Source organism: Oncorhynchus masou, chromosome 29 (genome assembly GCF_036934945.1).
Source record: "Oncorhynchus masou masou isolate Uvic2021 chromosome 29, UVic_Omas_1.1, whole genome shotgun sequence".
Classification (NCBI taxonomy): domain Eukaryota; kingdom Metazoa; phylum Chordata; class Actinopteri; order Salmoniformes; family Salmonidae; genus Oncorhynchus; species Oncorhynchus masou.
The window spans coordinates 97,571,777-97,597,027 of record NC_088240.1 but is presented as its reverse complement, the minus strand read 5'-3'; the positions used below and the strand labels follow the sequence as shown (position 1 = coordinate 97,597,027).

The following is a 25,251-nucleotide window of genomic DNA, read 5'->3' as shown; positions in this document are numbered from 1 at the left end:
ACCATAGACATGGACACCATAGGAATGGACACCATAGGAATGGACACCATAGGGATGGACACCATAGAGATGGACACCATAGAGATGGACACCATAGGAATGGACACCATATGGATGGACACCATAGGAATGGACACCATAGGGATGGACACCATAGAGATGGACACCATAGAGATGGACACCATAGGGATGGACAACATAGGGATGGACACCATAGACATGGACACCATAGGAATGGACACCATAGGGATGGACACCATAGGGATTGACACTTATAGGAATGGACACCATAGGAATAGACACCATAGACATGTACACCATAGACATGTACACCATAGGGATCGACACCATAGGAATGGACACCATAGGGATGGACACCATAGAGATGGACACCATAGGAATGGACACCATAGGGATGGACACCATAGGAATGGACACCATAGACATGGACACCATAGGGATGGACACCATAGGGATGGACAACATAGGGATGGACAACATAGGGATGGACACCATAGGGATGGACACCATAGGAATGGACACCATAGGGATGGACACCATAGAGATGGACACCATAGATATGGACACTTATAGGGATGGACACCATAGAGATGGACACCATAGGGATGCACACCATAGGGATGCACACCATAGGGATGGACACCATAGGGATGGACACCATAGGGATGGACACTTATAGGAATGGACACCATAGGGATGGACACCATAGGGATGGACACCATAGGGATGGACACCATAGGAATGGACACCATAGGGATGGACACATAGGAATGGACACCATAGGGATGGACACTTATAGGAATGGACACTTATAGGAATGGACACCATAGGGATGGACACCATAGGGATGGACACTTATAGGAATGGACAGCATAGGGATGGACACCATAGGGATGGACACTTATAGGAATGGACACTTATAGGAATGGACACCATAGGGATGGACACCATAGGGATGGACACCATAGAGGTGGACACCATAGGGATGGACACCATAGGGATGCACACCATCAAACAACCAGAACATCCCCCTCTCAGGCTTTGAGGAAGGAGAAAGGCGAGAGTTGGCATATATACCATGAACATCTGAAAAACTCCCGCCTGCACAATCCCTCAGAAAGGTGAATGAAACGAAGGGATTGAAATGCATGGTGTCTTACCTTGTGGTGGTAGGGGTTATAGGAGTGGAACAGGGTCGACAGCTCTTTGGTCCGTTGTTTTTTCTGTGGAGAGAGAAGTAAAGATAAAACAAATATATATCAATGTCATTTAAGTACAATGTTATTTTCAGACAGAAAGAGAAGTCACAGTAGTCGACCTGAATGGATTACAAATATGACATATTATCAGCCCACAAGATTAAGAGACAAATCTACTCCGTTTATTCCCATAATAACTGCATATGTCCTTGTCCTTATTCCTATAATAACTGCATATGTCCTTGTCCTTATTCCTATAATAACTGCAAAATGTCCTTGTCCTTATTCCTATAATAACTCCACATGTCCTTGTCCTTATTCCTATAATAACTCCATATGTCCTTGTCCTTATTCCCATAATAACTCCATATGTCCTTATTCCTATAATAACTCCATATGTCCTTGTCCTTATTCCTATAATAACTCCATATGTCCTTGTCCTTATTCCCATAATAACTCCATATGTCCTTGTCCTTATTCCTATAATAACTCCATATGTCCTTGTCCTTATTCCTATAATAACTCTATATGTCCTTATTCCTATAATAACTGCATATGTCCTTGTCCTTATTCCTATAATAACTCCATATGTCCTTGTCCTTATTCCCATAATAACTCCATATGTCCTTGTCCTTATTCCTATAATAACTCCATATGTCCTTGTCCTTATTCCTATAATAACTGCATATGTCCTTGTCCTTATTCCTATAATAACTCCATATGTCCTTATTCCTATAATAACTCCATATGTCCTTGTCCTTATTCCCATAATAACACCATATGTCATTGTCCTTATTCCTATAATAACTCCATATGTCCTTGTCCTTATTCCCATAATAACTCCATATGTCCTTGTCCTTATTCCTATAATAACTCTATATGTCCTTATTCCTATAACAACTCCATATGTCCTTGTCCTTATTCCCATAATAACTGCATATGTCCTTGTCCTTATTCCTATAATAACTCCATATGTCCTTATTCCTATAATAACTCCATATGTCCTTGTCCTTATTCCCATAATAACTCCATATGTCCCTGTCCTTATTCCTATAATAACTCCACATGTACTTGTCCTTATTCCTATAATAACTGCAAATGTCCTTGTCCTTATTCCTATAATAACTGCAAATGTCCTTGTCCTTATTCCTATAATAACTCCATATGTCCTTGTTCCTATAATAACTCCATATGTCCTTGTCCTTATTCCTATAATAACTCCATATGTCCTTATTCCTATAATAACTCTATATGTCCTTATTCCTATAACAACTCCATATGTCCTTGTCCTTATTCCCATAATAACTGCATATGTCCTTGTCCTTATTCCTATAATAACTCCATATGTCCTTGTTCCTATAATAACTCCATATGTCCTTGTCCTTATTCCTATAATAACTCCATATGTCCTTATTCCTATAATAACTCTATATGTCCTTATTCCTATAACAACTCCATATGTCCTTGTCCTTATTCCTATAATAACTCCATATGTCCTTATTCCCATAATAACTCCATATGTCCCTGTCCTTATTCCTATAATAACTCCATATGTCCTTATTCCCATAATAACTGCATATGTCCCTGTCCTTATTCCCATAATAACTCCATATGTCCTTGTCCTTATTCCTATAATAACTCCATATGTCCTTGTCCTTATTCCTATAATAACTCCATATGTCCTTGTCCTTATTCCTATAATAACTCCATATGTCCTTGTCCTTTTTCCCATAATAACTCCATATGTCCTTGTCCTTATTCCTATAATAACTCCATATGTCCTTGTCCTTATTCCTATAATAACTGCATACGTCCTTGTCCTTATTCCTATAATAACTCCATATGTCCTTATTCCTATAATAACTGCATATGTCCTTGTCCTTATTCCTATAATAACTCCATATATCCTTATTCCCATAATAACTGCATATGTCCTTGTCCTTATTCCTATAATAACTGCATATGTCCTTGTCCTTATTCCCATAATAACTCCATATGTCCTTATTCCTATAATAACTCCATATGTCCTTATTCCTATAATAACTCCATATGTCCCTGTCCTTATTCCCATAATAACTCCATATGTCCTTGTCCTTATTCCTATAATAACTCCATATGTCCTTATTCCTATAATAACTCCATATGTCCTTGTCCTTATTCCCATAATAACTACATATGTCCTTGTCCTTATTCCCATAATAACTCCATATGTCCTTGTCCTTTTTCCCATAATAACTCCATATGTCCTTGTCCTTATTCCTATAATAACTCCATATGTCCTTGTCCTTATTCCTATAATAACTCCATATGTCCTTGTCCTTATTCCTATAATAACTGCATATGTCCTTGTCCTTATTCCCATAATAACTCCATATATCCTTATTCCTATAATAACTCCATATGTCCTTGTCCTTATTCCTATAATAACTCCATATGTCCTTATTCCTATAACAACTCCATATGTCCTTGTCCTTATTCCCATAATAACTCCATATGTCCTTGTCCTTATTCCTATAATAACTCCATATGTCCTTGTCCTTATTCCCATAATAACTCCATATGTCTTTGTCCTTATTCCTATAATAACTCCATATGTCCTTGTCCTTATTCCCATAATAACTCCATATGTCCTTATTCCTATAATAACTCCATATGTCCTTGTCCTTATTCCCATAATAACTCCATATGTCCCTGTCCTTATTCCTATAATAACTCCATATGTACCTGTCCTTATTCCTATAATAACTCCATATTTCCCTGTCCTTATTCCTATAATAACTCCATATGTCCTTGTCCTTATTCCTATAATAACTCCATATGTCCTTGTCCTTATTCCTATAATAACTCCATATGTACCTGTCCTTATTCCTATAATAACTCCATATGTCCTTGTCCTTATTCCCATAACTCCATATGTCCTTATTCCTATAATAACTCCATATGTCCCTGTCCTTATTCCTATAATAACTACAATCGAGAAAGAACAAGGTCAAATGTAAAAAGACAGACTTTGTAGCAGGGTTCGTTGGCTTTTGGAATACAGTTGATTAATGCAAACAGCTATTCTAACGGATTGAAATACGACTTGGCTATTATTTGCCTACAATATTTTTAAAAAAGGAGTCTCAATCTACCGATTTTAATTGTCGCCCTAAAGCCTTGCATAAATCCTGATACATCCTTAATTTGTAATGAAATAACGTAATGCAAACGCGGAGATATGAGTTTAATACAGGACGACACTTAATGGCATCAGCATGACTTCTGGAGAAGGGAAGCAGAGTAAAGTGGTCAAGGTTTGGTAATGAGGGGGACTGATTAGCCCGTTCTGTTTCTCAACCCAGGGAGACAGCGACAGCATTATGGGACAACTTCACTATCCTCAGGCAACATCATCGGCTGCATATATAATGCATTCATGTGGACGTTTACCATGAGAGATGGGGAGAGAGAGATGGAGAGATGGGGAGAGAGAGAGAGAGAGACATGTAGAGAGAGAGATGGGGAGAGAGAGAGAGAGAGACATGTAGAGAGAGAGAGACATGGAGAGAGAGAGAGAGAGAGAGATGGAGAGAGAGATGGAGAGATGGAGAGAGAGAGAGAGAGATGGAGAGAGAGATGGAGAGATGGAGAGAGACATGGAGAGAGAGAGAGAGATGGAGAGAGAGAGAGATGGAGAGAGATGTGTGATGTCTACTGTTAATTTTTATTGTTTATTTCACTTTATATATTATCTACCTTACCTGCTTTGGCAATGTTAACACATGTTACCCATGCCAATAAAGCCCCTTGAATTGAATTGAATTGAGAGAAAGATGGAGAGAGAGAGATAGAGAGAGATACATGGAGAGAGAGAGAGAGATGGAGAGAGAGAGAGAGAGATGGAGAGAGATTAGAATCTGGCTCAAAACGTTCCAATCAGTTATAGAACCAATTGCTCTATATGGCAGTGAAGTCTGCTCTAATAATGAATTTACCAAATGGGACAAACATCCAATTGAAATACTGCATGCAGGGCCAATAGCCCCTCCTCATTCAAATAGAAAAAAGAGCCATCAAATTTTTCAAACATCTAAAAACAAGCGATTCCAAAACACTTCGTCACACAGCGTCATTCTACTAACATTGCTTTAATGTATTGTTGTTCTGATTAATATTGTTGTTGTAGTTAATGGTAATCCCATGTCCACTACACTATTATTATTGCTGTTGGTCCCACCAAGAGAGAGAGAGAGAGAGATGGAGAGATGAAGAGAGAGAGAGAGAGAGAGAGAGATGGAGAGAGAGAGAGAGAGATGGAGAGACAGAGAGAGAGATGGATCGATGGAGAGAGAGAGAGAGAGAGAGAGAGAGAGCGAGAGAGAGATGGAGAGAGAGAGAGAGAGAGAGAGAGAGAGATGGAGAGACAGAGAGAGATGGAGAGACAGAGAGAGATGGAGAGACAGAGAGAGAGAGATGGAGAGACAGAGAGAGAGAGATGGAGAGACAGAGAGAGATGCATGCAGAGCAGAATTAGGCCGATACCCACTAATTATCAAAATCCAGAAAAGAGCTGTTAAATTCTATAACCACCTAAAAGGAAGCGATTCCCAAACCTTCCACAACAAAGCCATCACCTACAGAGAGATGAACCTGGAGAAGAGTCCCCTAAGCAAGCTGGTCCTGGGGCTCTGTTCACAAACACACCCTACAGAGCCCCATGACAGCAGCACAATTAGACCCAACCAAATCATGAGAAAACAAAAAGATAATTACTTGACACATTGGAAAGAATTAACAAAAAAACAGAGCAAACTAGAATGCTATTTGGCCCTACACAGAGAGTACACAGCGGCAGAATACCTGACCACTGTGACTGACCCAAAATTAAGGAAAGCTTTGACTATGTACAGACTCAGCGAGCATAGCCTTGCTATTGAGAAAGGCCGCCGTAGGCAGACATGGCTCTCAAGAGAAGACAGGCTATGTGCTCACTGCCCACAAAATGAGGTGGAAACTGAGCTGCACTTCCTAACCTCCTGCCCAATGTATGACCATATTAGAGAGACATATTTCCCTCAGATTACACAGATCCACAAAGAATTCGAAAACAAATCCAATTTTGAGAAACTCCCATATCTACTGGGTGAAATTCCACAGTGTGCCATCAGAGCAGCAAGATTTGTGACCTGTTGCCACGAGAAAAGGGCAACCAGTGAAGAACACGCACCATTGTAAATACAACCCATATCTATGCTTATTTATTTTATCCTGTGTCCTTAACCATTTGCACATTGTAAAAACACTGTATATATATATATATATATATATATATATATATATATATAATATGACATTTGTAATGTCTTTATTGTTTTGAAACTTCTGTATGTGTGATGTCTACTGTTAATTTTTATTGTTTATTTCACTTTATATATTATCTACCTTACTTGCTTTGGCAATGTTAACACATGTTACCCATGCCAATAAAGCCCCTTGAATTGAATTGAATTGAGAGACAGATAGACTTTGGCAATGTTAACACGTTACCCATGCCAATAAAGCCCCTTGAATTGAATTGAATTGAGAGACAGAGAGACTTTGGCAATGTTAACACATGTTACCCATGCCAATAAAGCCCCTTGAATTGAATTGATATTTTGAGAGTGAGATAACACGACGACATCTTCATTCACAGAAAAACTCCTCAAACTTCAACTTGTAAAACTAGAAGAAATCCCACTAAGACTTTATCTATACTACAGTAGGTCTCAGACAGAGAGATGGTTCTCACTCAACCTGGGACTCCTTCCCCTCGTTACACCTACATCACTACCCTGCATATCCTCTGCTCTCCCCTCCTCTCCTCTCTCCTCATCAGTTTGCTGTGTTGCTGGAGGAGAGGAGAAAGGAGAGGAGAGGAGAAAGGAGAGAGGAGAGGAGAAAGGAGAGAGGAGATGAGAAAGGAGATGAGAAAGGAGAGAGGAGAGGAGAAAGGAGAGAGGAGATGAGAAAGGAGATGAGAAAGGAGAGAGGAGAGGAGAAAGGAGAGAGGAGAGGAGAAAGGAGATGAGAAAGGAGAGAGGAGAAAGGAGAGAGGAGAGGAGAAAGGAGAGAGGAGAGGAGAAAGGAGAGAGGAGATGAGAAAGGAGAGAGGAGATGAGAAAGGAGAGAGGAGAGGAGAAAGGAGAGAGGAGAGGAGAAAGGAGAGAGGAGAGGAGAAAGGAGAGAGGAGATGAGAAAGGAGAGAGGAGAGGAGAAAGGAGAGAGGAGAGGAGAAAGGAGAGAGGAGAGGAGAAAGGAGAGAGGAGATGAGAAAGGAGAGAGGAGATGAGAAAGGAGAGAGGAGAGGAGAAAGGAGAGAGGAGAGGAGAAAGGAGAGAGGAGATGAGAAAGGAGAGAGGAGAGGAGAAAGGAGAGGGGAGATGAGAAAGGAGAGAGGAGAGGAGAAAGGGAGAGAGGAGAGGAGAAAGGAGAGAGGAGATGAGAAAGGAGAGAGGAGAGGAGAAAGGAGAGAGGAGAGGAGAAAGGAGAGAGGAGATGAGAAAGGAGAGAAGAGAGGAGAAAGGAGAGAGGAGAGGAGAAAGGAGAGAGGAGATGAGAAAGGAGAGAGGAGATGAGAAAGGAGAGAGGAGAGGAGAAAGGAGAGAGGAGAAAGGAGAGAGGAGAAAGGAGAAAGGAGAGAGGAGAGGAGAAAGGAGAGAGGAGAAAGGAGAGAGGAGAAAGGAGAAAGGAGAGAGGAGAGGAGAAAGGAGAGAGGAGAAAGGAGAGAGGAGAGGAGAAAGGAGATGAGAAAGGAGAGAGGAGAGAGGAGATGAGAAAGGAGAGAGGAGAGGAGAAAGGAGAGAGGAGAGGAGAAAGGAGAGAGGAGATGAGAAAGGAGAGAGGAGAGGAGAAAGGAGAGAGGAGAGGAGAAAGGAGATGAGAAAGGAGAGAGGAGATGAGAAAGGAGAGAGGAGAGGAGAAAGGAGAGAGGAGAGGAGAAAGGAGAGAGGAGAGGAGAAAGGAGAGAGGAGATGAGAAAGGAGAGAGGAGATGAGAAAGGAGAGAGGAGAGGAGAAAGGAGAGAGGAGAGGAGAAAGGAGAGAGGAGAGGAGAAAGGAGAGAGGAGAGGAGAAAGGAGAGAGGAGAAAGGAGAGAGGAGAAAGGAGAAAGGAGAGGGAGAGGAGAAAGGAGAGAGGAGAAAGGAGAGAGGAGAAAGGAGAAAGGAGAGAGGAGAGGAGAAAGGAGAGAGGAGAAAGGAGAGAGGAGAAAGGAGAAAGGAGAGAGGAGAGGAGAAGGAGAGAGGAGAGGAGAGAGGAGATGAGGAAGGAGAGAGGAGATGAGAAAGGAGAGAGGAGAGGGAGAAAGGAGAGAGGAGAGGAGAAAGGAGAGAGGAGATGAGAAAGGAGAGGAGAGGAGAAAGGAGAGAGGAGAGGAGAAAGGAGAGAGGAGAGGAGAAAGGAGAGAGGGAGATGAGAAAGGAGAGAGGAGATGAGAGGAGAAAGGAGAGAGGAGAGGAGAGGAGAAGGAGAGAGGGAGAGGAGAAAGGAGAGAGGAGAGGAGAAAGGAGAGAGGAGAGGAGAAAGGAGAGAGGAGAGGAGAAAGGAGAGAGGAGAGGAGAAAGGAGAGAGGAGAGGAGAAAGGAGAGAGGAGAGGAGAAAGGAGAGAGGAGAAAGGAGAAAGGAGAGAGGAGAGGAGAAAGGAGAGAGGAGAAAGGAGAGAGGAGAAAGGAGAGAGGAGAGGAGAAAGGAGAGAAGAGAAAGGAGAAAGGAGAGAGGAGAGGAGAAAGGAGAGAGGAGAAAGGAGGAGAAAGGAGAAAGGAGAGGAGATGAGAAAGGAGAGAGGAGAAAGGAGAGAGGAGAGAGGAGAAAGGAGAGAGGAGAAAGGAGAAAGGAGAGGAGAAAGGAGATGAGAAAGGAGAGAGGAGAAAGGAGAGAGGAGAGAGGAGAGGAGAAAGGAGAGAGGAGAGAGGAGCACCTGAGGTTATTATTCCTCAACACCACCAATGAGATCCCTGCAGCATTCACTCCATAACCCCCCCCCCCCCCACACACACACACACACACACACACACACACACATTTGTGTGGATCCTAATCCAATGGTGAAGTATGCCTTCAGGCCCTTCTGATTTGGGAGAGAGGGAGACGAGAGTCGGAGGAGGAGGAGGAGGAGGAGGAGAAGGAGGAGAGAGGTTGGTGGAAGGTTGCCGGGCTCGGGTAGAGGAAGATAACCAGCTACCTTATAAAGAATCTCTTTACTTTCCACCCTGAAATCACATCTTCATTCTGGGTTGAATAGGAGCAGGAATTTGATCAAACACCATGAACCCAAAGCTGACCTTGGGAGACAGAGTGTATCCCAAATGGCATCCCATTTCCCTATGTAGTGCACTACCCTTACGGACCCTGGTCGGAAGTAACACACCAGAAAGGGAAAAGGGAGCCTTTTTTGGATGCAGCCTCACTATTTCAGCCTATTAGGAGCTGAGGCCTGGGCTGAGATTGCTGCTGCTCCTGTTACAGCCCAAAGCAGTCAGTCTCTCTCCTCTCCCGGACCCTTCCGGACCCTTCCGGAGTCATCCTGATGAGACAAATAATAAACCACTTCTCTTTATTTGAAACCAGGGGGGAGGACATGGAGGGACGTAGGGGAGGACATGGAGGGACATAGGGGAGGACATGGAGGTACGTAGGGGAGGACATGGAGGGACGTAGGGGAGGACATGGAGGGACGTAGGGGAGGACATGGAGGGACGTAGGGGAGGACATGGAGGGACGTAGGGGAGGACATGGAGGAGAGGCATGGATGGACGTAGGTGAGGACATGGAGGGACGTAGGGGAGGACATGGAGGGACGTAGGGGAGGACATGGAGGGACGTAGGGGAGGATATGGAGGGACGTAGGGGAGGACATGGAGGTACGTAGGGGAGGACATGGAGGAGAGGCATGGATGGACGTAGGGGAGGACATGGAGGGACGTAGGGGAGGACATGGAGGGACATAGGGGAGGACATGGAGGGACATAGGGGAGGACATGGAGGGACGTAGGGGAGGACATGGAGGTACGTAGGGGAGGACATGGAGGAGAGGCATGGATGGACGTAGGGGAGGACATGGAGGGACATAGGGGAGGATAGGGAGGGACGTAGGGGAGGACATGGAGGGACGTAGGGGAGGACATGGAGGGACGTAGGGGAGGACATGGAGGGACGTAGGGGAGGACATGGAGGGACGTAGGGGAGGACATGGAGGGACGTAGGGGAGGACATGGAGGGACGTAGGGGAGGATAGGGAGGGACGTAGGGGAGGACATGGAGGGACGTAGGGAGGACATGGAGGGACGTAGGGGGAGGACATGGAGGGACGTAGGGGAGGACATGGAGGGACGTAAAGGGGAGGACATGGAGGGACGTAGGGGAGGACATGGAGGGACGTAGGGGAGGACATGGAGGGACGTAGGGGAGGACATGGAGGGACGTAGGGGAGGACATGGAGGGACGTAGGGGAGGACATGGAGGAGAGGCATGGATGGACGTAGGGGAGGACATGGAGGGACGTAGGGGAGGACATGGAGGGACGTAGGGGAGGACATGGAGGGACGTAGGGGAGGATATGGAGGGACGTAGGGGGGATATGGAGGGACGTAGGGGGGATATGGAGGGACGTAGGGGAGGACATGGAGGGACGTAGGGGAGGACATGGAGGGACGTAGGGGAGGACATGGAGGAGAAGGCATGGATGGACGTAGGGGAGGACACGAAGGGATGTAGGGGAGGACATGGAGGGACGTAGGGGAGGATATGGAGGGACGTAGGGGATGACATGGAGGGACGTAGGGGAGGACATCGAGGGACGTAGGGGAGGACATGGAGGGACGTAGGGGAGGACATGGAGGGACGTAGGGGAGGACATGGAGGAGAAGGCATGGATGGACGTAGGGGAGGACACGAAGGGACGTAGGGAGGACATGGAGGGACGTAGGGGGAGGACATGGAGGGACGTAGGGGAGGACATGGAGGGACGTAGGGGAGGACATGGAGGAGAAGGCATGGATGGACGTAGGGGAGGACACGAAGGGATGTAGGGGAGGACATGGAGGGACGTAGGGGAGGATATGGAGGGACGTAGGGGAGGACATGGAGGGACGTAGGGGAGGACATGGAGGGACGTAGGGGAGGACATGGAGGGACGTAGGGAGGACATGGATGGACGTAGGGGAGGACACGAAGGATGTAAAGGGGAGGACATGGAGGGACGTAGGGGGGATATGGAGGGACGTAGGGGAGGACATGGAGGGACGTAGGGGAGGACATGGAGGGACGTAGGGGAGGACATGGAGGAGAAGGCATGGATGGACGGGGGAGGACACGAATGGATGTAGGGAGGACATGGAGGGACGTAGGGGAGGATATGGAGGGACGTAGGGGAGGACATGGAGGGACGTAGGGGAGGACATGGAGGGACGTAGGGGAGGACATGGAGGGACGTAGGGGAGGACATGGAGGGACGTAGGGGAGGACATGGAGGGACGTAGGGGAGGATATGGAGGAGAAGGCATGGATGGACGTAGGGGAGGACACGAAGGGACGTAGGGGAGGACATGGAGGGACGTAGGGGAGGACATGGAGGGACGTAGGGGAGGACATGGAGGGACGTAGGGGAGGACATGGAGGACGTAGGGGAGGACATGGAGGGGAGGACATGGAGGGATGTATGGGAGGACATGGAGGGACGTAGGGGAGGACATGGAGGGATGTAGGGGAGGACATGGAGGGATGTAGGGGAGGACATGGAGGGGGACATGGAGGGATGTATGGGAGGACATGGAGGGACGTAGGGGAGGACATGGAGGGATGTAGGGGAGGACATGGAGGGATGTAGGGGAGGACATGGAGGGGAGGACATGGAGGGATATAGGGGAGGACATGGAGGGATGTAGGGGAGGACATGGAGGGAAGTAGGGGAGGACATTAGGGGAGGACATGGAGTGACGTAGGGGAGGACATGGAGGGAAGAAGGGGAGGACATTAGTGGAGGACATGGAGGGAAGTAGGGGATGACATGGAGGGAAGTAGGGGAGGACATGGAGGGGAGGACATGGAGTGACGTAGGGGAGGACATGGAGGGAAGAAGGGGAGGACATTAGTGGAGGACATGGAGGGAAGTAGGGGATGACATGGAGGGAAGTAGGGGAGGACATGGAGGTATGTAGGGGAGGACATTAGTGGAGGACATGGAGGGAAGTAGGGGATGACATGGAGGGAAGTAGGGGAGGACATGGAGTGACGTAGGGGAGGACATGGAGGGAAGAAGGGGAGGACATTAGTGGAGGACATGGAGGGAAGTAGGGGATGACATGGAGGGAAGTAGGGGAGGACATGGAGGTATGTAGGGGAGGACATTAGGGGAGGACATGTATGGATGTAGGGGAGGACATTGGGGGAGGACATGGAGGGGCATGGAGGGAAGTAGGGAGGACATGGAGGGACATAGGGGAGGACATGGAGGGACATGGAGGGAAGTAGGGAAGGACATGGAGGGACGTAGGGGAGGACATTAGGGGAGGACATGTGAGGACATGGAGGGGATGACATGGAGGTATGTAGGGGAGGACATGGAGGGACGTAGGGGAGGACATTAGGGGAGGACATGGAGGTATGTAGGGGAGGACATGGAGGTACATAGGGGAGGACATGGAGGTACGTAGGGGAGGACATGGAGGGAAGAAGGGGAGGACATTAGTGGAGGACATGGAGGGAAGTAGGGGATGACATGGAGGGAAGTAGGGGAGGACATGGAGGTATGTAGGGGAGGACATTAGGGGGGACATGTATGGATGTAGGGGAGGACATTGGGGGAGGACATGGAGGGGCATGGAGGGAAGTAGGGAGGACATGGAGGGACATAGGGGAGGACATGGAGGGACATGGAGGGAAGTAGGGAAGGACATGGAGGGACGTAGGGGAGGACATTAGGGGAGGACATGTGAGGACATGGAGGGGAGGACATGGAGGTATGTAGGGGAGGACATGGAGGGACGTAGGGGAGGACATTAGGGGAGGACATGGAGGTATGTAGGGGAGGACATGGAGGTACATAGGGGAGGACATGGAGGGGAGGACATGTTGGGACGTAGGGGAGGACATGGAGGGGAGGACATGGAGGTATGTAGGGGAGGACATGGAGGAGAGGACATGTAGGTATGTAGGAGAGGCCATGGAGGGACGTAGGGGAGGACATGGAGGGACGTACGGGAGGACATTAGGGCAGGACATGGAGGGGAGGACATAGTGGTACGTAGGGGAGGACATGGAGGGGAGGACATGGAGGGGAGGACATGGAGGGGAGGACATGGAGGAGAGGACATGGATGTATGTAGGGGAGGACATGGAGGGACGTAGGGGAGGACATGGAGGGACGTAGGGAAGGACATTAGGGGAGGACATGGAGGGGAGGACATGGAGGTATGTAGGGGAGGACATGGAGGGGAGGACATGGAGGGACGTAGGGGAGGACATTAGGGGAGGACATGGAGGTATGTAGGGGAGGACATGGAGGGGAGGACATGGAGGGACGTAGGGGAGGACATGGAGGGGAGGACATGGAGGGACATAGGGGAGGACATGGAGGGGAGGACATGGAGGGACGTAGGGGAGGACATGGAGGTACATAGGGGAGGACATGGAGGGGAGGACATGGAGGGACGTAGGGGAGGACAAGGAGGGGAGGACATGGAGGGACACTGGAGGTCCAACAGGGTTAGGATCGGCCTCTAATAAGACCTGGACCCGAGGCAGTGAGGTGTTCATCAGGAATCTCTCAGCTCAAATGCCTTCAGCAGTTCTACACCAACAGACACACGGACAGACAGCTGCTCAAATGCCTTCAGCGGTTCTACACCAACAGACACACGGACAGACAGCTGCTCAAATGCCTTCAGCGGTTCTACACCAACAGACACACGGACAGACAGCTGCTCAAATGCCTTCAGCGGTTCTACACCAACAGACACACGGACAGACAGCTGCTCAAATGCCTTCAGCGGTTCTACACCAACAGACACACGGACAGACAGCTGCTCAAATGCCTTCAGCGGTTCTACACCAACAGACACACGGACAGACAGCTGCTCAAATGCCTTCAGCGGTTCTACACCAACAGACACACGGACAGACAGCTGCTCAAATGCCTTCAGCAGTTCTACACCAACAGACACACGGACAGACAGCTGCTCAAATGCCTTCAGCGGTTCTACACCAACAGACACACGGACAGACAGCTGCCTTTCCAGTTGGCCTGCGTCTGTCTGCTCAGGTTAGTGAGGAGAACAGCATCGACATAACGTTCATTTAGAAACCTGTGTGTGGTTGGGTGTTGTTACGTGTTGTGCGTTAACGTTAACGTGTTGTGTGTTACGTGTTGTGCGTTAACGAGTTGTGCGTTAACGTGTTACGTGTTAATGTGTTGTGTGTTAACGTGTTAACGTGTTGTGTGTTAATGTGTTACGTGTTGTTATGTGTTGCTATGTGTTAACGTGTTACGTGTTGTTATGTGTTACATGTTGTTATGTGTTAACGTGTTGTTATGTGTTAACGTGTTGTTATGTGTTGTTATGTGTTAACGTGTTGTGTGTTAACGTGTTGTGTGTTAACGTGTTACGTGTTAACGTGTTGTGTGTTAACGTGTTGTGTGTTAACGTGTTGTGTGTTAATGTGTTACGTGTTGTTATGTGTTAGTGTTATGTGTTAACGTGTTGTTATGTGTTGCTATGTGTTAACGTGTTGTGTGTTAACGTGTTGTGTGTTAACGTGTTGTTATGTGTTAACGTGTTGTTATGTGTTAACGTGTTGTTATGTGTTAACGTGTTGTTATGTGTTAACGTGTTGTTATGTGTTAACGTGTTGTGTGTTAACGTGTTGTGTGTTAACGTGTTGTGTGTTCATGTGTTACGTGTTGTTATGTGTTAACGTGTTGTGTGTTAACGTGTTACGTGTTGTTATGTGTTAACGTGTTGTTATGTGTTAACGTGTTGTTATGTGTTGTTATGTGTTAACGTGTTGTGTGTTAACGTGTTGTGTGTTAACGTGTTGTGTGTTACGTGTTGTTATGTGTTAACGTGTTGTGTGTTAACGTGTTGTGTGTTAACGTGTTACGTGTTGTTATGTGTTAACGTGTTGTGTGTTAACGTGTTGTGTGTTAACATGTTAACGTGTTGTGTGTTAATGTGTTACGTGTTGTTATGTGTTAACATGTTGTTATGTGTTAACGTGCTGTTGTGTGTTGCTATGTGTTAACGTGTTGTGTGTTAACGTGTTGTGTGTTAAAGTGTTACGCGTTGTTATGTGTTAACGTGTTGTTATGTGTTGTTATGTGTTAACGTGTTGTGTGTTAACGTGTTACGTGTTGTTATGTGTTAACGTGTTGTGTGTTAACGTGTTATGTGTTAACATGTTATGTGTTAACGTGTTGTGTGTTCAAGTGTTACGTGTTATGTGTTAACGTGGTGTGTGTTAACATGTTATGTGTTAACGTGTTGTGTGTTAACATGTTATGTGTTAACGTGTTGTGTGTTAACATGTTATGTGTTAACGTGTTGTGTGTTAACATGTTATGTGTTAACGTGTTATGTGTTGTTATGTGTTAACGTGTTGTGTGTTAACGTGTTTTGTGTTAACGTGTTGTGTGTTAACATGTTATGTGTTAACGTGTTGTGTGTTAACATGTTGTGTGTTAACGTGTTGTGTGTTAACGTGTTATGTGTTGTTATGTGTTAACGTGTTGTGTGTTAACGTGTTGTGTGTAAACATGTTGTGTGTTAACATGTTGTGTGTTAACGTGTTGTGTGTTAACATGTTGTGTGTCAACATGTTGTGTGTTAACGTGTTACGTGTTGTTATGTGTTAACGTGTTGTGTGTTAACATGTTGTGTGTTAACATGTTATGTGTTAATTAACGTCTTGTGTGTTAACATGTTGTGTGTTAACGTGTTACGTGTTGTTATGTGTTAATGTGTTGTGTGTTAACATGTTGTGTGTTAACGTGTTGTGTGTTAACATGTTGTGTGTTAACATGTTGTGTGTTAACGTGGTGTGTATTAACGTTGTGTGTTCACATGTTGTGTGTTAACATGTTGTGTGTGTGTTAGCATGTTGTGAGTTAACATGGTGTGTGTTAACATGTTGTGTGTTAATGTGTTGTGTGTTAACATGTTGTGTGTGTGTTAACATGTGAGTTAACGTGGTGTGTGTTAACATGTTGTGTGTTAATGTGTTGTGTGTTAACATGTTGTGTGTTAACGTGTTACGTGTTGTTATGTGTTACGTGTTGTTATGTGTTAACGTGTTGTTATGTGTTAACGTGTTGTTATGTGTTAACGTGTTGTTATGTGTTGTTATGTGTTAACGTGTTGTGTGTTAACGTGTTGTGTGTTAACGTGTTACGTGTTAACGTGTTGTGTGTTAACGTGTTGTGTGTTAACGTGTTGTGTGTTAATGTGTTACGTGTTGTTATGTGTTAACGTGTTATGTGTTAACGTGTTGTTATGTGTTGCTATGTGTTAACGTGTTGTGTGTTAACGTGTTGTGTGTTAACGTGTTACGTGTTGTTATGTGTTAACGTGTTGTTATGTGTTAACGTGTTGTTATGTGTTAACGTGTTGTTATGTGTTAACGTGTTGTGTGTTAACGTGTTGTGTGTTAACGTGTTGTGTGTTCACGTGTTGTGTGTTCACGTGTTGTGTGTTCACGTGTTACGTGTTGTTATGTGTTAACGTGTTGTGTGTTAACGTGTTACGTGTTGTTATGTGTTAACGTGTTGTTATGTGTTAACGTGTTGTTATGTGTTGTTATGTGTTAACGTGTTGTGTGTTAACGTGTTGTGTGTTACGTGTTGTTATGTGTTAACGTGTTGTGTGTTAACGTGTTGTGTGTTAACGTGTTACGTGTTGTTATGTGTTAACGTGTTGTGTGTTAACGTGTTGTGTGTTAACGTGTTAACGTGTTGTGTGTTAATGTGTTACGTGTTGTTATGTGTTAACGTGTTGTTATGTGTTAACGTGTTGTTGTGTGTTGCTATGTGTTAACGTGTTGTGTGTTAACGTGTTGTGTGTTAAAGTGTTACGCGTTGTTATGTGTTAACGTGTTGTTATGTGTTGTTATGTGTTAACGTGTTGTGTGTTAACGTGTTGTGTGTTAACGTGTTACGTGTTGTTATGTGTTAACGTGTTGTGTGTTAACGTGTTATGTGTTAACATGTTATGTGTTAAAGTGTTGTGTGTTCACGTGTTACGTGTTATGTGTTAACGTGTTGTGTGTTAACATGTTATGTGTTAACGTGTTGTGTGTTAACATGTTATGTGTTAACGTGTTGTGTGTTAACATGTTATGTGTTAACGTGTTGTGTGTTAACATGTTATGTGTTAACGTGTTATGTGTTGTTATGTGTTAACGTGTTGTGTGTTAACGTGTTTTGTGTTAACATGTTGTGTGTTAACATGTTATGTGTTAACGTGTTGTGTGTTAACATGTTGTGTGTTAACGTGTTGTGTGTTAACGTGTTACGTGTTGTTATGTGTTAACGTGTTGTGTGTTAACGTGTTGTGTGTAAACATGTTGTGTGTTAACATGTTATGTGTTAACGTGTTGTGTGTTAACATGTTGTGTGTCAACATGTTGTGTGTTAACGTGTTACGTGTTGTTATGTGTTAACGTGTTGTGTGTTAACGTGTTTTGTGTTAACATGTTGTGTGTTAACATGTTATGTGTTAATTAACGTGTTGTGTGTTAACATGTTGTGTGTTAACGTGTTACGTGTTGTTATGTGTTAATGTGTTGTGTGTTAACATGTTGTGTGTTAACGTGTTGTGTGTTAACATGTTGTGTGTTAACATGTTGTGTGTTAACATGTTGTGTGTTAACGTGGTGTGTATTAACGTTGTGTGTTCACATGTTGTGTGTTAACATGTTGTGTGTGTGTTAGCATGTTGTGAGTTAACATGGTGTGTGTTAACATGTTGTGTGTTAATGTGTTGTGTGTTAACATGTTGTGTGTGTGTTAACATGTGAGTTAACGTGGTGTGTGTTAACATGTTGTGTGTTAATGTGTTGTGTGTTAACATGTTGTGTGTTAACGTGTTACGTGTTGTTATGTGTTACGTGTTGTTATGTGTTAACGTGTTGTTATGTGTTAACGTGTTGTTATGTGTTGTTATGTGTTAACGTGTTGTGTGTTAACGTGTTGTGTGTTAACGTGTTACGTGTTAACGTGTTGTGTGTTAACGTGTTAACGTGTTGTGTGTTAATGTGTTACGTGTTGTTATGTGTTAACGTGTTATGTGTTAACGTGTTGTTATGTGTTGCTATGTGTTAACGTGTTGTGTGTTAACGTGTTGTGTGTTAACGTGTTGTTATGTGTTAACGTGTTGTTATGTGTTAACGTGTTGTTATGTGTTGTTATGTGTTAACGTGTTGTTATGTGTTGTTATGTGTTAACGTGTTGTGTGTTAACGTGTTGTGTGTTAATGTGTTGTGTGTTCACGTGTTGTGTGTTCACGTGTTGTGTGTTCACGTGTTACGTGTTGTTATGTGTTAACGTGTTGTGTGTTAACGTGTTACGTGTTGTTATGTGTTAACGTGTTGTTATGTGTTAACGTGTTGTTATGTGTTGTTATGTGTTAACGTGTTGTGTGTTAACGTGTTGTGTGTTAACGTGTTACGTGTTAACGTGTTGTGTGTTAACGTGTTAACGTGTTGTGTGTTAATGTGTTACGTGTTGTTATGTGTTAACGTGTTATGTGTTAACGTGTTGTTATGTGTTGCTATGTGTTAACGTGTTGTGTGTTAACGTGTTGTGTGTTAACGTGTTACGTGTTGTTATGTGTTAACGTGTTGTTATGTGTTAACGTGTTGTTATGTGTTAACGTGTTGTTATGTGTTAACGTGTTGTGTGTTAACGTGTTGTGTGTTAATGTGTTGTGTGTTCACGTGTTGTGTGTTCACGTGTTGTGTGTTCACGTGTTACGTGTTGTTATGTGTTAACGTGTTGTGTGTTAACGTGTTACGTGTTGTTATGTGTTAACGTGTTGTTATGTGTTAACGTGTTGTTATGTGTTGTTATGTGTTAACGTGTTGTGTGTTAACGTGTTGTGTGTTACGTGTTGTTATGTGTTAACGTGTTGTGTGTTAACGTGTTGTGTGTTAACGTGTTACGTGTTGTTATGTGTTAACGTGTTGTGTGTTAACGTGTTGTGTGTTAACGTGTTGTGTGTTAATGTGTTACGTGTTGTTATGTGTTAACGTGTTGTTATGTGTTAACGTGCTGTTGTGTGTTGCTATGTGTTAACGTGTTGTGTGTTAACATGTTGTGTGTTAAAGTGTTACGCGTTGTTATGTGTTAACGTGTTGTTATGTGTTGTTATGTGTTAACGTGTTGTGTGTTAACGTGTTGTGTGTTAACGTGTTACGTGTTGTTATGTGTTAACGTGTTGTGTGTTAACGTGTTATGTGTTAACATGTTATGTGTTAACGTGTTGTGTGTTCACGTGTTACGTGTTATGTGTTAACATGTTGTGTGTTAACATGTTATGTGTTAACGTGTTGTGTGTTAACATGTTATGTGTTAACGTGTTGTGTGTTAACATGTTATGTGTTAACGTGTTGTGTGTTAACATGTTATGTGTTAACGTGTTATGTGTTGTTATGTGTTAACGTGTTGTGTGTTAACGTGTTTTGTGTTAACATGTTGTGTGTTAACATGTTATGTGTTAACGTGTTGTGTGTTAACATGTTGTGTGTTAACGTGTTGTGTGTTAACGTGTTACGTGTTGTTATGTGTTAACGTGTTGTGTGTTAACGTGTTGTGTGTAAACATGTTGTGTGTTAACATGTTATGTGTTAACATGTTGTGTGTTAACATGTTGTGTGTCAACATGTTGTGTGTTAACGTGTTACGTGTTGTTATGTGTTAACGTGTTGTGTGTTAACGTGTTTTGTGTTAACATGTTGTGTGTTAACATGTTATGTGTTAATTAACGTGTTGTGTGTTAACGTGTTACGTGTTGTTATGTGTTAATGTGTTGTGTGTTAACATGTTGTGTGTTAACGTGTTGTGTGTTAACATGTTGTGTGTTAACATGTTGTGTGTTAACGTGGTGTGTATTAACGTTGTGTGTTCACATGTTGTGTGTTAACATGTTGTGTGTGTGTTAGCATGTTGTGAGTTAACATGGTGTGTGTTAACATGTTGTGTGTTAATGTGTTGTGTGTTAACATGTTGTGTGTGTGTTAACACGTGAGTTAACGTGGTGTGTGTTAACATGTTGTGTGTTAATGTGTTGTGTGTTAACATGTTGTGTGTTAACGTGTTGTGTGTGTGTTAACATGTTGTGTGTTAACATGTTGCGTGTTAACATGTTGTGTGTGTGTTAACATGTTGTGTGTTAATGTGTTGTGTGTGTGTTAACATGTTGTGAGTTAACATGTTGTGTGTTAACATGTTGTGTGTTAATGTGTTGTGTGTTAACGTGTTGTGCGTTATCATGTTGTGTGTTAACATGTTGTGTGTGTGTGTTAACATGTTGTGTGCTAACATGGTGTGAGTTAATGTGTTGTGTGTTAACATGTTGTGTGTTAACGTGTTGTGTGTTAACATGTTGTGTGTTAGGGAGGGAAGGGAGGGACCAGGCCAGGGGGAGAGAAGGGAGGGACCAGGCCAGGGGAAGAGAAGGGAGGGACCAGGCCAGGGGAAGAGAAGGGAGAGACCAGGCCAGGTGAAGAAAAGGGAGGGACCAGGCCAGGGGAAGAGAAGGGAGAGACCAGGCCAGGTGAAGAAAAGGGAGGGACCAGGCCAGGGGAAGAGGAGGGAGAGACCAGGCCAGGTGAAGAGGAGGGAGAGACCAGGCCAGGGGAAGAGGAGGGAGAGACCAGGCCAGGGGAAGAGGAGGGAGAGACCAGGCCAGGGGAAGAGAAGGGAGGGACCAGGCCAGGGGAAGAGAAGGGAGAGACCAGGCCAGGGGAAGAGGAGGGAGAGACCAAGCCTGACTCGGGCCCTGGAGCGCAGACCGCCTGACTCGGCCCTGGAGCTCTGACAGCCTGACTCGGCCCTGGAGCTCTGACAGCCTGACTCGGCCCTGGAGCTCTGACAGCCTGACTCGGGCCCTGGAGCTCTGACATCCTGACTCGGCCCTGGAGCTCTGACAGCCTGACTCGACCATGGAGCTCTGACCGCCTGACTCGGCCCTGGAGCTCTGACAGCCTGACTCGGGCCCTGGAGCACTGACAGCCTCACTCGGGCCCTGGAGCTCTGACAGCCTGACTCGGGCCCTGGAGCTCTGACAGCCTGACTCGGGCCCTGGAGCTCTGACAGCCTCACTCGGGCCCTGGAGCTCTGACAGCCTGACTCGGGCCCTGGAGCTCTGACAGCCTCACTCGGGCCCTGGAGCTCTGACAGCCTCACTCGGGCCCTGGAGCTCTGACCGCCTGACTCGGCCCTGGAGCTCTGACAGCCTCACTCGGGCCCTGGAGCTCTGACAGCCTCACTCGGGCCCTGGAGCGCAGACAGCCTGACTCGGCCCTGGAGCGCAGACAGCCTGACTCGGCCCTGGAGCGCAGACAGCCTGACTCGGCCCTGGAGCTCTGACAGCCTGACTCGGCCCTGGAGCTCTGACAGCCTGACTCGGGCCCTGGAGCTCTGACAGCCTGACTCGGGCCCTGGAGCTCTGAACACCTTGGTTCTATAAGACAGCAGTTGAAGGGGAATGTGTGTATTGAAAGGCCTGTGTCTAACCATTGACAGGGTTTACGAGGTGAAGGTAAGTGCCTTTGAGGTACACACTGTGAAATGTGGGCGATGGCGTCTTCCTGAAGGTAACAATGAGGCAGGAATGTGGAAGGATCTCCAATCAGTTCTGAGAGGTTTGGACAGAGGAATGCTGTAGTTTAAGCCTTGTCCTTAGAAACATCCCATTCTGTCCTACCACTGCCGTCAGCCACAGCTTGCTCTTTGTGTTCACGGGGGAACGTAAAGATACATCCTATCCTATTCTGTGTACGCTGAATGCTTTGCTTATAAGTTACCTGGCTTTATTGGAAAGTAAGTTAGATTTTATTGAGTTTATTCTAGACTGTGGGCCACATGTTCATAGTAGTAACTTCACTACGAGGATATTCAACAATATCTGTTAACAATATAAGTGGATACATAGCCAGTACTTAACCACTTCACTAAGTCTACAGGAACGACATGAATAGAGCTTCATAGCAGCTGTATTAGCAATTCACTAAGTCTACAGGACCAACATGAATAGAGCTTCATAGCAGCTGTATTAGTAATTCAGTAAGTCTACAGGAACAACATGAATAGAGCTTCATAGCAGCTGTGTTAGTACTTAACCACTTCAGTAAGTCTAAAGGAACAACATGCATAGAGCTTCATAGCAGCTGTATTAGTAATCCACTAAGTCTTCAGGACCAACATGAATAGGGCTTCATAGCAGCTGTATTAGTAATTCACTAAGTCTACATGTATTAGTAATTCACTAAGTCTACAGGAACAACATGAATAGGGCTTCATAGCAGCTGTATTAGTAATTCACCAAGTCTACAGGAACAACATGAATAGAGCTTCATAGCAGCTGTATTACTAATTCACTAAGTCTACAGGAACAACATGAATAGAGCTTCATAGCAGCTGTATTAGTAATCCACTAAGTCTTCAGGAACAACATGCATAGGGCTTCATAGCAGCTGTATTAGTAATTCACTAAGTCTACAGGAACAACATGAATAGAGCTTCATAGCAGCTGTATTAGTAATTCACTAAGTCTACAGGACCAACATGAATAGGGCTTCATAGAAGCTGTATTAGTAATTCACTAAGTCTACAGGAACAACATGAATAGAGCTTCATAGCAGCTGTATTAGTAATTCACTAAGTCTACAGGAACAACATGAATAGAGCTTCATAGCAGCTGTATTAGTATTTCACTAAGTCTACAGGAACAACATGAATAGAGCTTCATAGCAGCTGTATTAGTAATTCACTAAGTCTACAGGAACAACATGAATAGAGCTTCATAGCAGCTGTATTAGTAATTCACTAAGTCTACAGGACCAACATGAATAGGGCTTCATAGCAGCTGTATTAGTAATTCACTAAGTCTACAGGAACAACATGAATAGGGCTTCATAGCAGCTGTATTAGTAATTCACTAAGTCTACAGGAACAACATGAATAGAGCTTCATAGCAGCTGTATTAGTAATTCACTAAGTCTACATGTATTAGTAATTCACTAAGTCTACAGGAACAACATGAATAGGGCTTCATAGCAGCTGTATTAGTAATTCACCAAGTCTACAGGAACAACATGAATAGAGCTTCATAGCAGCTGTATTAGTAATTCACTAAGTCTACAGGAACAACATGAATAGAGCTTCATAGCAGCTGTATTAGTAATTCACTAAGTCTACAGGAACAACATGAATAGAGCTTCATAGCAGCTGTATTAGTAATTCACTAAGTCTACAGGAACAACATGAATAGAGCTTCATAGCAGCTGTATTAGTAATTCACTAAGTCTACAGGAACAACATGAATAGAGCTTCATAGCAGCTGTATTAGTAATTCACTAAGTCTACAGGACCAACATGAATAGGGCTTCATAGCAGCTGTATTAGTAATTCACTAAGTCTACAGGAACAACATGAATAGGGCTTCATAGCAGCTGTATTAGTAATTCACTAAGTCTACAGGAACAACATGAATAGAGCTTCATAGCAGCTGTATTAGTAATTGTAGACTGTCTCTCTCTCTTTTAGTCTGTTCTGTTTATTCAACAGACCTGGTTGGTCCTGTAGACTGTCTCTCTCTCTTTTAGTCTGTTCTGTTTATTCAACAGACCTGGTTGGTCCTGTAGACTGGCAGTCTCTCTTCTTTAGTCTGTTCTGTTTATTCAACAGACCTGGTTGGTCCTGTAGACTGGCTCTCTCTCTTTTAGTCTGTTCTGTTTATTCAACAGACCTGGTTGGTCCTGTAGACTGGCTCTCTCTCTTTTAGTCTATTCTGTTTATTCAACAGACCTGGTTGGTCCTGTAGACTGTCTCTCTCTCTTTTAGTCTGTTCTGTTTATTCAACAGACCTGGATGGTCCTGTAGACTGGCTCTCTCTCTTTTAGTCTGTTCTGTTTATTCAACAGACCTGGATGGTCCTGTAGACTGGCTCTCTCTCTTTTAGTATGTTCTGTTTATTCAACAGACCTGGATGGTCCGGTAGACTGGCTCTCTCTCTTCTTTAGGTCTGTTCTGTTTATTCAACAGTTGGTCCAGAGACCTACCCTAGCAGACCAAGACATAATCCAGAAACCTACCCTAGCAGACCAAGACAGAAACCTACCCTAGCAGACCAAGACAGAATCCAGAGACCTACCCTAGCAGACCAAGACAGAATCCAGAAACCTACCCTCACAGACCAAGACAGAATCCAGAAACCACCCTAGCAGACCAAGACATAATCCAGAAACCACCCTAGCAGACCAAGACAGAATCCAGAAAACTACCCTAGCAGACCAAGACAGAATCCAGAAACCACCCTAGCAGACCAAGACAGAATCCAGAAAACTACCCTAGCAGACCAAGACAGAATCCAGAAACCTACCCTCACAGACCAAGACAGAATCCAGAAACCACCCTAGCAGACCAAGACAGAATCCAGAAACCACCCTAGCAGACCAAGACAGAATCCAGAAAACTACCCTAGCAGACCAAGACAGAATCCAGAAACCACCCTAGCAGACCAAGACAGAATCCAGAAAACTACCCTAGCAGACCAAGACAGAATCCAGAAAACTACCCTAGCAGACCAAGACAGAATCCAGAAACCACCCTAGCAGACCAAGACAGAATCCAGAGAAAAGCAGCCTTGGAGACAAACAGACGTTCAGACCACTGATTCAGGGACCTCTGGTAAGGGCTGCAGGTATTAGATGACAGGGAAATGTCATGGGGGGGAACATGACAGTGGTTTTAAAACCTCTCCTCTGGGATCCCCAGCTGTCCCTGCCATGTTGTTGTAGTC

The 25,251-nt window shown here is 44.8% G+C and overlaps 1 protein-coding gene across 1 annotated transcript in view; it reads right to left on the bottom strand.

Moving 5' to 3' along the window:
* Window positions 1-814: 814 nt before the first annotated feature.
* The window catches only part of LOC135519856 (threonylcarbamoyladenosine tRNA methylthiotransferase-like), a 528,096-nt gene continuing 503,659 nt past the window's right edge, over window positions 815-25,251 (bottom strand). The window contains exons 11-12 of the mRNA XM_064945063.1: window positions 1,182-1,244; window positions 815-829 (exon numbers count right to left, since the gene is read on the bottom strand). Of these exons, the coding sequence (XP_064801135.1) occupies window positions 815-829; window positions 1,182-1,244 (78 nt within the window). The remainder of the gene's footprint in view (window positions 830-1,181; window positions 1,245-25,251) is intronic.